Here is a 12,766-nt window from a genome sequence, read left to right as displayed (position 1 = left end):
GATTTGAATTCTATTTTTAATGCCTTAGTTGGTATTTTAATCTTCCTAGAGTGTAAGCTACTCCTTTGTTGATGGATTTTTGTTTCAGAAATTATTCCATAGCTTCTCTTAGTGCCAGGAAGCTTCATGGGCTTTAATTGATAAATTGGAAAGGATGGCAACTTCTGAACTTTCCCCTTTGCATAGTTTCATGACATGTTTCAGCACTTTATTAGAGTAGAGGGAATTAGAGTACTAGGCAGTTTTATTAACTAAAATCTAAAGTTGTGCTGACAGTATTTTTGATCTGTTGCATGACTCTGGAAATTAAAGGTGGGTACAGCAAGCACTCCTAACAAGACAAACACTAGAGACTTCTTGATGCTAAGCCCATGTTGCCAGGACTCTGAGCCCATCAACTGGAATTACAACCTCTTTCCCTACTACTAGGGGTTTTACTGTTTGTACTCAAGGGGAGCTCAGACATGGTGCTGCTCTGTAACCTTGCATGGGGGTGCTGTGAAATCAGCCAAAGGAAGAGCTATGAGGAGACTTGTCTCTCTCCTTTGCTCTGTTCAAACTCAGACCTTTGCCTGTGCTTCTTGCCTGAGCAATGCTGTAGCTCTGCTTGGTCCTTGCACTGTAGTAGTGCCCAGTCTTGCACCTTGATGATCCTGACCTTGCCTTGCTGAATGAGCTTCCCAGCTGCAGCTTGGACCTGCCCTGTCCCTACACTCACCTGGCAGTCACTGAACTGTTGCCAGCCCTGCCTACCATCCCTGCCCCCTTCCTGTCTGGAGTCCTGATAGGATGCCCCCTGCTCGGCTGGACACTGGCCCTGCTGCCTTGTTGCTCCCACTTGGTGCTCCCAGCTCACCTGCCCTCCAGGGCAGCCCAGCCCTTGATGCTCCCTGACATGGCTTGGTCAAGCAGGAGCTCTTCATTAAACAGCTTTTTTCTTCAAGGATGACTTAGATTGAGGAGCTCTGCCACTCCTGTAAAAGCTGAGCAAGCTGTCCTGAGAGATAGGAGCCCAAAGCTTTTTATAATTCTCAAGCTGGATTGGAAATCTTGTTGAATTACTTGAGGGGAAATTTAGCCAACAGCACTGGACAGTTTAATTTCTCATTTGTAAATAATAATGTTGGAGAGCAAGCATAAAACATGAACAAGGTTTATTTTGGTTTTAACTGTCATTTTGATTTCCCAGGATGCACTGCCCATGAGGCCCCATGTTTTCCATCAGAAAAAAACCCTACACCAATAAAATTTAAAATGTAATCACAATTTTTGGTTTAATTCTTGGGTTTCACATACATGCACACTTATGTAATTTATATTACAAAATTATTTCAACTTACATCCCCCAAACTAAAAGGAAAACCTTTAAAAGTGTTTTAATCCCAAGATCTCAAGCCCTTTCTAAACATTGGTGATCCAAGTTTGTAGCTTTCCAGTAAAGTATGAACTGTTTCTTCCCTGATCTTATAAAAAGAAAATGAACAAAGCCTAGGGTCATTTACTCAAATGATAAATAGACTTTTATAATTAAGGTATTTGTTTTGGACTTATTGTCATTCCATGACCATCTAACAAATGCCCATGACATCCAACTGTGCTCCTGCTTAAATGGTGGCATATCTCATTCCCCACTATTGGCCACATTTTTCTCATGTCTTGCTTGTCTATCACTTGTTTGGCTGCCCAGTGACTAGCCAATGTTTTCAGATGAACCAAACCAGGAATTAGCTATCTGTCAACCAGATTAGATCCCTGATCTTGCTGTGAGGCTGTGTGAAATCCCATCCTAAGAAAATACGTGTTACACTCCCAGTTTTACTACACACTTCTTTTATGACCTTTAGCAAATCCCTTAAGCTTTCTGTTTCCACTTGTGAAACTGAGATAATTATATTTGCCAGTCTTTTTGTATGTGAAGATTAATTTATTAATATGCATGAGATATTCATATCCTACAGTGATGAAAGCCATAGAATTTCCTAGATAAACTCTTTTTTTTTTTTTGAGTTTTATTTATTCACAGCTATGGAGAGTTCCTTCCTGCTAAAAGCCTCAGTAAGCCAGACACCTCCACATTATCTTAGTGATATTGAACTGGAGTTCAAAAGCAACAATAATCTTTAGTTCATTGTAATTTTCATGGTGACTGTATCCTAAATTCATTAAAATAATCATATTGGAAATAATGATTGCTGCAGGTTCCAAAAGCCATTTGTTGCAAAAAGGCTACTGTTGCCAATACATGAATGGCTAAAATGTATATGTTATAAATGTAAGCATAATTCTGAATTTTGAATGTTTGAAATACATAATCATTAGTGTGCCATCATGATTTAGGTAATGTGCCACTGATGTTCATGCTGCCTGAATGAGTTAGTCATTTTTAGCTGGTGATTTTAAAGTTTTGGCTGGTTTAGAAGCAACAGCAAGTTAACTGCATAATGAGTTCCCATGGCCTGGTTTAAAAAACTGGATGGGTGGATGTGAAGATTTACCTTTCTTAACAGGGGGCCTACCATGCAGTGCTAGCTGTGACATTGAGGGACAAGCTGTGTTGGCTCTGAGGCCGGGTCTGCTCTCCATCTCTGAAGAGAAGCTCAAACAGACTCCGTTATACTTTTAATTGATGTCTTCAATATGCCTGTCGAGGTTCCTCACTTTCAGAGGGACTGAGACAAAGATGTGAACATTTCCTGTATCTGTGGCCTGAAAAACAGGATGGTCAAATAAGAAAGTGCTTATGAAAAAGCTTTGGTGTGCAAATGAGAGAGAAGAGCACTTCATTCTGTTTCTTAGAGTCACTAATTGCAGTGACACATATTGTGTTGTTGACTGTACTTACCAGAAAGGCAATTGAAGTTTCTATTGCAAAGACTCGTAACAGCTTGGGGTGTGGCACATAAGGAAATAATTCAAAGGCACATTTGACAATATAACAACACACTAAATGGCTACTTGCTCTACAGTTATTAATAGCCAGAACACAACATTTTCCTAGAAACTTAAAAGGACTAGTTTGCTGAGTTCTACCTCTTATAAAGGTTTGCAAGGAGGCGTGGATAAGAAAAGAGATGAAGGCTTCAAGGCCTTCAACCTAGGAAAAAACCAGAAATGGCTTATTTTGTGAGATGACTATATAGACATTGATAGACATTAACTTCAGTGAGACTTAGTAAGAACACAGCTGACAACGCCTTCAGAATCAAAGGTTTTGTAGTTTAAATGGCCCATTGTTTTCATTTCACCATGAGGAAGAACTTCTTCATAGTGAGGGTGGCAGAGCACTGGAACAGGCTGCTGAGGGAGGTTGTGGAGTCTCCTTCTCAGGAGACATTCAAAACCCACCTGGACATGTTCCTCTGGAGGACCTTGCCTTGGCAGGTGCTGGGTTGAACTGGATGATGTCCAGAGGCCCCTTCCAACCCTAACAATTCTGCGATTCTGTATTAAGTAAGATGCTTTTTGTTATGTGAATTGCCAAGAAGATACTCATGTATTCTTTGTGAGCAGAAACTAACCTAAGCTGAAGGCTTTGATGAAAGCCTCCTGGTAACAATAATGGGCATAGTACCTATTTAACTATGCATTCACTAGAGGAGAAAGGGAGGTTGAAAACATTTGATCTGCTCCCATCAGCACTAACTGCTGTTGTGCCAGCCTTCATATCTCATGATGTTGTTTAAAGCAGAGTTGTCCCTCACAGCTGCCAAGTTAGAGGCTTTCAGATCTTACCTACATAATCACAGAGAGCTGTGCTATGGTATGTGATGGTCATAAATGCAATCTTAGACCATGTTTGGGGAGAGGAGATGATTTTACTTCACTAATTTCTCCAAAGTTGAAGTGACAGTAGAAAGAATAGTACCTTCTCACTCTGATTTAGTCTATGCTAGGTCATACTGCTGTTTAGGTTGCATCTGTCACCTTTCTATTCAGAATAAAAGGAGTTTGGGTGGATGCTGTCCCTTGCCTATGCCACAAGCATATGTACCATTGCTTATAAAACCCAGTCCTCATAAATGTCTTTGACTTTATATAGGTAGGCTTATGTTTAAAGCTCAGGACTTGGTCTGCAATATTATTGTAAGCATCAATGGAATTCTTGCCTAAATCCTGCAAACCTAAAATGGAGTCTGAGTTATTTTCCTCTAAACACTTCTTTTTCCCATCTGCAGAGGGTACTGCTGGGAACTTTTGAAAGTCTGAACCTGGCTTAATTCTTCTCCTATGGTGGCCTACATGGTTTTAAATATCACCAATTTTGTTTGTAGCCTGGCTGTGTAAAGCTTTTCTTCACTTTAGAATCAAGCATCTGGTGACTGGACTCAGTGACTTAGACAGTCTCATGGAGTCCTACGTCTTCATGCACCCATTCTGAACTGTCATCAATTAGGAGAACAGCGATTTTTACGTGATTCCTATCTGTCCCTCTGGGATTTCAGAAAAATCGGCAGGTGGCTATTCTTCCGAGTGTCCGAAAAGCCTTGCGGGAGCAGCGCGTTGCGGGCACGGCGAGCCGAGGGCTGCGGGTCCTTCCGCGCCGCCTGCAGCAGGGGGCGGGCGGCCCCAAGGGACCGACCGTGCCCGGGCGCTCACTCCTCTCCTCCGGGATACCCTGCATGCACGGAACACTTCTCAGGGGGTCCGGCTGTTGATGAAATTGCCGTCCTGTAAGGTTCTTCCTGTAAAAGCTGCTCATTTCAGCAAATTGCAGAGTGCAGGTGCGCTCTAGAAATTCCCAGAGTTGTAGGGATTAGTTGGACAAGCTGGGACAATGATCAGGACAAAAATAACTATAATGGTGTCAGATGTTAACCAGCAGTTTAGACAGTGGTATGGCAACAGCATCACAGAAATTCACGGCTCGGGAACTAACCGCATCCTAACCTCTCTGCCACCACCCTCAACAACTGAGTACAGATGGAGAAGTTGGCTGGTTTCCATCAACAGTGAGTAACCCATTTTCTGTGCTGATTGATTTGGCCTGTGCTGTTGCTCTCTTACTTTTTTTTCATGCTATTGCTCACTGAAAGGCCTTGACGTTAAATACTGAATGACAATTTAATTCTTCCTCTTGCTGATCTTTAGATTTGTGGCAAATAATTTCTAATTTGCATATAGGAAAATATTTCAATGGCCTAGCTTTTAAAAATGAGATTGAGAGGAGTCATTTGTTTAGCACAAAAATGTACAATATTTTACTTCTACTGCTGGAAGCCTCTATCCTGAGCTTAACTGTTGCTTGTGAGAAAACGGAAGTGCAGTGCACAAAGAATTCCATATTTGCAAGTTTCTGGTACACTTTCTGATTAAATATTAAGCAGTGGCTAGAACTTTATTGTTCCTCCAGCTTTCTCAGCAACACAACAAGACAAAAAAAAAACCCACTTGTTTTTATTAATAACCTTCTATTACATGAAAGTCTTTGCTGAATAAGGCACACACAAAAAATTTAGTTAGTAGAAGAGGATTATACCAAACTGAACCAGATCTGAATAAAGTATCCAGGTGCTAGTTGTTACATGTATCTTTTCATGACTTTAAATTACATTTACATCATACTTCCTAACAATTTATGAGGTTCAGTTCTTTTAATCTGTGCTGACTTGGAAAGCTTTCTGGCTCATGTGCTGTATTACTTCTAACTACCTTAAAGTCATGCTGTTGTAGGAAGTAAGATTTTGAAATATATAGAAATCTCTTATTACCACTCTTCCTTCCAGATTTCCATAGATCTTAAAATAGAAAGCATTCAGAGTAGGAGTGAGACTGCAGACTACACAAATAGCTGTTTTTAAAATTACTTCATGGTAAGTATAACCCTGCTGATATCACAAACAATTAACTCTTCTGAAAGAGTAGAAAGGAAAAAGAAATCTGTACTAATATTAACAGCAGAGTTTCATCTAACCACAGGGATTTTCTTTAACATCATCTTGTATTATGGGAAGCATTAGAGAAGTTTAATTATGATTATTTGTTTATGTCACTTGGTTCTGGTTAGCCAAGGGGAGCATTCTGAACTGCACTCAGTCCTCAGTGGCATGAGCTGAGGCAGTGTCTGCACTGAGATGACATGGTGCAGCCCTGCTGTTCTCCCATGAAAGGGCCACTCATGTCATATGGTGATTTAACCACTGCAGGACTGCAGCCCGATCACCGATGAAAGCACAAGCTTTCTTCACGTCCTCAAATTTAACTGCAAGTAATCTTGCAGTAGCGGCGCTCTCGACAGTGACACTTCTACACTCGTGAGCTGTACTCCTGGGAAGCCTGTATGCTTCTGTTACACAGGTGCTTAACAGGTGCTTTCCAGCATCCCCGCCACGGGACGAGGCTTCCCTGCAGCCCTTCTAGGTCCCAGCGGGGCCCGATGTCCGCCGGCAGGGCCGTGGCCTGCACTCGCTCCTGTACAGGACCTCGCAGCGCTTCCAGCCGCAGAGAGCATTCCGGGGAGCCGAGGGATAAGCGGGCAAGGACGATGGCCAGCGATGCCGCCAGGAGGCAGGCAGGTAGCGAGGCGTGGGGGAAGCGGCTGTCGCAGGGCCAGTCCCGCGGGGCACCTTCGCCGGAGCGCCCGCGCTTCTACCGCTGCTGCGGCGAATCAGCGGGAACGTTCCGCGCCCTGCCGGCACCGCCCCGACAGCGCCGGGGCTGCCGGGCCCAGCCACGGGGCTCGGGCTCCATCTCGGGCTCCGTCTCCCCGCAGCGGCGCGGGGCGAGCGGCCGGGGCCGGCAGCGGCGCCCGCCTCTGCCTCCTCCCCCTCGGTGCCCTGCCTCCTCCCTCCGCCGGGCGGGCGGCCGGCTGCGCGGGCAGGGCGGGCGGGAGGCAGAGCGCGGCCGAAAGGTGTTGCTGGAGGGGAAGTTTGGAGAAGGTCGTCGGGTGCCTGGACGCTCCGGCAGCATCATGGCGGAGCAGGGCGAGTCGCCGGTCCACGTCCAGCAGCCGCAGCCGGCACCTGCGCCCGCCGCCCCGGCCGCTGGCTGGCCCATCTGCAGGGACGCCTACGAGCTGCAGGAGGTGATCGGTCAGTGGAGCGGGGGCACGGCGGGGCGGAGGCGAGGAAGGAAGGCAGGGATGCCGCGGTGGCCGGCCGGCTCCGGGCCTACCGGCGCTCGTTCTCCCGCAGGCTGGGCTCCCTCACTGCGGCGGACGCGCCCGGCACTGCAGCGGCGGCGCCGGCGGCTGCTGCTGCAAACTTTATCCGCCCGGCAGCGGGCGGCCCCGGGAGGCGGTGGCTCCTTCTAGAACCCGCCGCGCCCCGCCCGGTGCGGTTCGGGGCTAGTGCCGGTGCTGCCCCGCCGTAGCCCGGACCTGCCGTGTGCACGGGGACCCGGCACCTCTGCGGATGCGCTCGCGGTGCTTTGTGTGTCTGCTTGCCGTGGATGTGCACATGTGCGTGCATCCGCTCAGATTACTCTGCATTTTTCCGGGGCTTTCATGGGGGAGGTAAATCTCACCCATAGCTCTGCTACTCACGTGATGACTTTCTCTTAATCCGTATATATCTACCCTCTTCTCCCTCACTGTTTAATCTTGCCTCTATCCCCTTGTGACCCTCGGCTCCGTGCCCGTCGATGGCACGTAAGGCCAGGGGGGATTACAGCTTCGTTTTCACCCCAGCCAACCTGCTTCTGACCCGGTTTGTCAAGTGAGGTTTAACCTGTCTGCTGTTCCTCTCCCATGTCCCTGTAGGAAGGGGACTTTCTGACTATGTGCTTCATCACTTCGTTCACGTATCCAGCAAATGTAGATCAGATGTGTCCAGTCTCCATTCCCTTTATTTGGATTACATTATTTTGAATTTTACTTTATGAAAGTGTAACTGTTGTGGACCCTGTGTGTAATGGAAAGTTTTTCATCTCTTGGCCTAGATGTTGTTTGTTGTTAATGAACTGCTTTGGGAAAACTTGGATTTATTTGTATGCAACATTTTAAACTTCTAGCAAATACTGCTGATGGCAAAGGCCACCTCTAAGACTGATTGCTGTTTCTTACGAATGAGGTCGCTTAAGTGAAAGAAGTCCAGGAGTTTTGCCTGCTGATGCTGTTGATTATCTTCAGTATTGTACACCAGTTGCTAATTGTTGTCAAGCTGATGACAACCAGAACTACATATTATTGATCTTGATTGGAAGTTGTGTGTACTCAGCTTTGTCATTAAGCTTTTTATTTTCCACAGGCAGAAACAAAATAATTGAGAAATGTACTTATTCCTTAAAATGGGATGGCTTTCTGTTGATCCAGGTGGTGCCTTTGTGTTTCTGTTTGCATTTCCTAGGCTGTGAATAGGGACTAGGGAGGGATGGAGGTTCAGGTGTTCAGGTCCCTGGAGGTGGCTGACCTGGACCAGTCTGGTGCTCAGTGTTGAGCAGGTGCTGCCTGTGGAGGCTTCCCCGTGGGTGTGGGTTTGCTGTACAGAGGGCTTTGTCTTAGTCTGGGAAATGGATCAAAGTTAGCTAAATGAAAGTGGTTTTACTAGCATGAAGATGTGTCTTTACGGAGGAGTAAATCCCTCTTCCAAGGTAAAAAAGGCCTCAAAGGTGTTGGATTAATCCATGTCTAGGGTGTAACACGAGTTATATGAGTTATTTAAATAGTAGCTTTTTGTTGCAATACCTGCAGGATGCCTGCGTGAGAGTTTCCCTTAGAAACTCCTTTCCACCTTCTTCTTTCCAATTAATAGGTTGTATCTTTTGATATGTAAAATGTATTTCTGTATGAGTGTACACCCATTGAACAGGTGGATGGTAAATCAGCGTAGCAGATACCTATCTGTAGAGAAACTTTCTTGCCGGTTTCCTATGGGTACTATTAAATGTTGATATTGTTTCTTTGACTGACTACCTAGAGAGGAAATTGAAGTCAGGGTATATTTTGGACACAGTCAGATTTTTGGACACACTGAACTTGCCTGCCTTAACTTTCACTAAGTTTAGGTTGCTTACATGACTTTCTTTGAAACTCAGGGAGATATATTTTGTACCACTTGATTTAAAAGTCTTGTGCTTAGTCAAATACATAAGTTTTCATTAATACCTTGTATTTGTTTTCTTAGTCTACAGGAGACTTACTATGAGATTAAATTTAGTCTTGATACTACTAAAAATAATAAAAACCCAACCAAATGCCCCACCCCACTTTCTCAAAAAAAAACCCCCAAAACCCCAAGCCAATATCCCTATAAATTCTGTGCATCTGACCAAATGCAGACATAATTTTGGAGCTGCTGGATGAATGTTGTTGGTTTTAATAAACCTAGTGTGAGACTCTCAAAGCATGTTTTTATGTCTGATGGAGGGGAGAATTACATAGTCTTAACTTGGTTCAGCAGCAGCCCTTTGTATGGGTTATGCCAGGGTTAATTGCATTGTGAACATGAGTAGTTATCGCTTGCTGAAACAGAGCCGATCACCTCTAGAAAGCACTAGTACCTTTCCCTGAGGAGCTGGGTGGCGTCTTTAGGGACAAGTTCAGTTACAACAGCCCTTTGCCAGTTAAATGAGAAAAATAACGGTATCTTGAGGCACCTTTGTGGGCTTTTCATGAGAAAAGGTGTGGAGGGTGATACAGCACAATAGTTTATCACAAAGCTTCTTAACAGTGTGGGCTTTAGATTCTCTGGTAACTAAAGCAGAGATGTAGAATGGCCTTTTTTAGGGGACGCTTAAAAGTATTCATGGGATTATAAAATGAAAGTAATTGCTAGTCATGTGGTCTGTCTCCATTCCTTGGATTTAGCAGGTTGGAAAAGTTCTGTTTTTTCCTCTGTGAGAATGTGAACTTTTCTTATTGCTCATCTGTGTCTAGCCACTATTTTGAAAACCAAGGCCATGTGATATGGATTTCCAATGATAAAGCTTTTTTGCTTTTTCTGTCTGTTGTAGCCTTTGTAATGGCTGGGAGGTTCACGTGCCTGTTGAAGAGAAAATGCTGGCTTTAAGGAGTGTTTCTCATGAGATGTCATTCCAAGTTTGCTGTGTTTTTGGGGTAACTAGCTAGTTCTCTGTAAACTCTTGGTGTGCAGTTTCAGGATACATTTATTCTGCTCTAACGGGCAGCTGCTGAAAGGATCGCATTGATCTGACAGCGAACTAGTTCTTCTGCTGGGTCAGTTTTCTGTTGGATCAGATTCCCTGTTTGACTTGCTGCATGACTGCATGACTGATAGGTCTGAGGCAAGGAAGAGGCTCTTCCTATTAATGCCTATATACTAGTTTTTTCTGTAGCAGCAAAAAAGCGTGCTGATTGCTATCTGTAATTGTATAGAGTGGAAAGTTAAGAGGAAATTCAGATTGATACAGGCTGTCCATAAACAAATGCATTTGGAGGTTAGAAGGAGGTTCCTGACTGTTGGAAAGGTAGAGTCTAACCAACCTTCTGGCAGTAGTTACAGAGATGAGAACTGTAATTACTATTAAGGTAGAGCCAGATTTAGTTCTGTGAAGATCTGGGAGATCTCTTTCTAAGATTTTAATGCTTTAAGTTAAAATGTGAAGTCAATTTGAATATATATGCTTTATTTTTTTATAGTTCAGTAAGTTGGATATAACCTGGATTTAAAAAAAAAGTAGCTAATAAAACCAATACTGTGAGAGGTGTTCATATGCATTTTGGGTTTATAACCAAGTATTCAGAATAAAATAATTGAAATTGATTTATCTGAATTTGTATCTTGTGCATATGTGAGGGTCTTTTTCTGAGAAACAATATAAATCTTCACGAAGAAACCACTTAAATCATAATCAGTGTAACAAATTGAGTAGTGTTACAATTGTTTTTGTACTTTTCATATTGTAATGAGTGCTACATCAGCTGGATGAGACAAAGCAGTGTTAAATCTTGGTTGGGTTTTTAGTTTTATTTTGGGTGGGGTTTTTATTAATTTCTGGTTTGATTTTAAAAAGTTTTCTTAAACTGATATGATCCAGTGGCTTTGACTTATGTTTGAAAAATTACTTGGACTTGATGCTTCTCTGCTGGATGTAACTTAAATGGTGTTAACCTGTGTTGATAATAGTGGAAGGTAAATTCTGTTACGGAGAAGGAGTGGATTATCTTGTGATTAGGTTGAGTGATAGTTTTTATTATAAAATTTTAATTTTATCTCTCCTGCTGCAACTGACTTGGAAAATTGATTTGGCTGGAAAACAACCAGAATTAGATTGAAAATAAAGGGTTGTTTTTGCTATATGGATTGTCTGTATTGGCTGCAACTCATTAAAAAAGTTACCCTTGTTTAACTTGTGCATTTGTCTCATTTTGCCTTTCTAACTTTGAGCTCAAAAATATCTTGTGGCTTGTTGCCTCATAAGGCACAGTGTTGCTAAGTCAAATGTGTTGGGATTCTGAGTAGAAAGTCACCATTGGAGGCTCTTCTGCTGATTTTATTGTTCTTACCGTAAGCAGCCTGTGAACCACTCCAGGTTAATGGCTCTGGGGTCTTTGTTGGTGTTTCTGTGGAATGTTATTTATTTTTTTCTCCCCTCCTGCATGTATTGCTAATGGCTGTTTGTCTGATAGAGAATAGACTCCTATATTTGTTGTAATCAGAGATCTTTGTAGAGAGGTCTCCAGTTATGACCCTCAGGAAACTGTGTTCATGCTTGTAATGCAGTTTTGAAAAGGCTCTCTTTAGTTAGAGGTAACATTGCAGTTCTGTATTGTTCTGTTACTCAGATGCTGATGTCTCATTCACATTTTTCAAAATTTCTTATTCCTCTGCTTAATTAGATTCTTAAAAAAAAAACAAAAACAAAACACAGTTGAAGGGCTTTCTCTTGCAGTAGTTTTTATGTGTATGCTGTAAGTTAAATCAAACTGTGCTTAGTAAAATACCACACTATTAAAGCTATGGTAAAACTTGATATTTGCTTTTGCAAAACCTCTGTAATTCTTGCATGAGAAGTTGCATAATTTGATAAACAATACTTAATGCTACCTAAGGTCTTTTTACCAAAATTTGTAAAATGAAAGGTGTGCCTGCCTTAATTCTGCTCCAAAGCAAATTTTATTCCCTACCAACAAATCTTAAAAGTTGCTACAGCAGCCTAAGCATATTGTACATGCACATATTAAATACAGCCTTCATAACATTAATCGTAATTTAATACAACTGTAGCTTGATAGGAAGAGTTTAATTTTGTAAATTAAATTTTACATTCTGGAAAATAATTGGTCAAAATTTTCTGTCTGTTAATAATCATTTGTAGAAACTGTGGAAATATTAGATCCCCATATAGTATTTTAGTAAGGAGTGGCTTTTAATTCTGTTGCCAGGGTAAAGGTGGTCATGGTGCAATTTAAAAATACCTTGTGGAACACGCACAGTGCAGTGCTGCTAATGAGGCTATGCAGAGCTTGTAGTTAATTATTTGCCTTGTCTCCACATGATAGTAATAGTGTTGGGGAAGGAACCTCTGTCTTGGCCTTTTTTTTTTTTTTTTTTAACAAATACAAGCTTTCTGCGTTGGAAATACCCAGATTGGAGACAAGGCTGTAGTTTTCGTTGCTTCAAAGAAGTTGGACTTTAAGTGATTCAGTGATCAAACTTTGTTATATAATTTAGTGACTTTAAAAAAAATTAACTCATGCAATTGGAATTCAGACTTGTCAAGAATAAGATTAATTATAGTGCGTGAAAATAGCAAACAAAAAAAAGCATTGAACTTCCTTTGGCTTTCTCATGATCGCAAGTAACCAGTATATAAAGTTTGTGTTAAAGTTACTTTAACTGGAAGGGTAAAGGAACACCTCAGGCAGTTG

General features: G+C 42.5%; 1 protein-coding gene across 3 annotated transcripts in view; it reads left to right on the top strand.

Moving 5' to 3' along the window:
- Positions 1-6,668: 6,668 nt before the first annotated feature.
- Positions 6,669-12,766, top strand: part of STK39 (serine/threonine kinase 39) — an 83,486-nt gene continuing 77,388 nt past the window's right edge. The window contains exon 1 of one of the 3 annotated variants that reach the window (XM_071562342.1): positions 6,669-7,028. In XM_071562342.1, the coding sequence (XP_071418443.1) occupies positions 6,908-7,028 (121 nt within the window). In that variant the 5' untranslated portion in view covers positions 6,669-6,907. Of the gene's footprint in view, positions 7,029-7,352; positions 7,397-12,766 lie in introns of those variants that run through there. The other 2 variants (XM_071562340.1, XM_071562339.1) reach the window with 2 other exon arrangements.

Source organism: Pithys albifrons, chromosome 8 (assembly GCF_047495875.1).
Source record: "Pithys albifrons albifrons isolate INPA30051 chromosome 8, PitAlb_v1, whole genome shotgun sequence".
Taxonomy (NCBI): domain Eukaryota; kingdom Metazoa; phylum Chordata; class Aves; order Passeriformes; family Thamnophilidae; genus Pithys; species Pithys albifrons.
The sequence above is the reverse complement of the archived record's forward strand: the minus strand, read 5'-3'. Positions and strand labels throughout refer to the sequence as shown.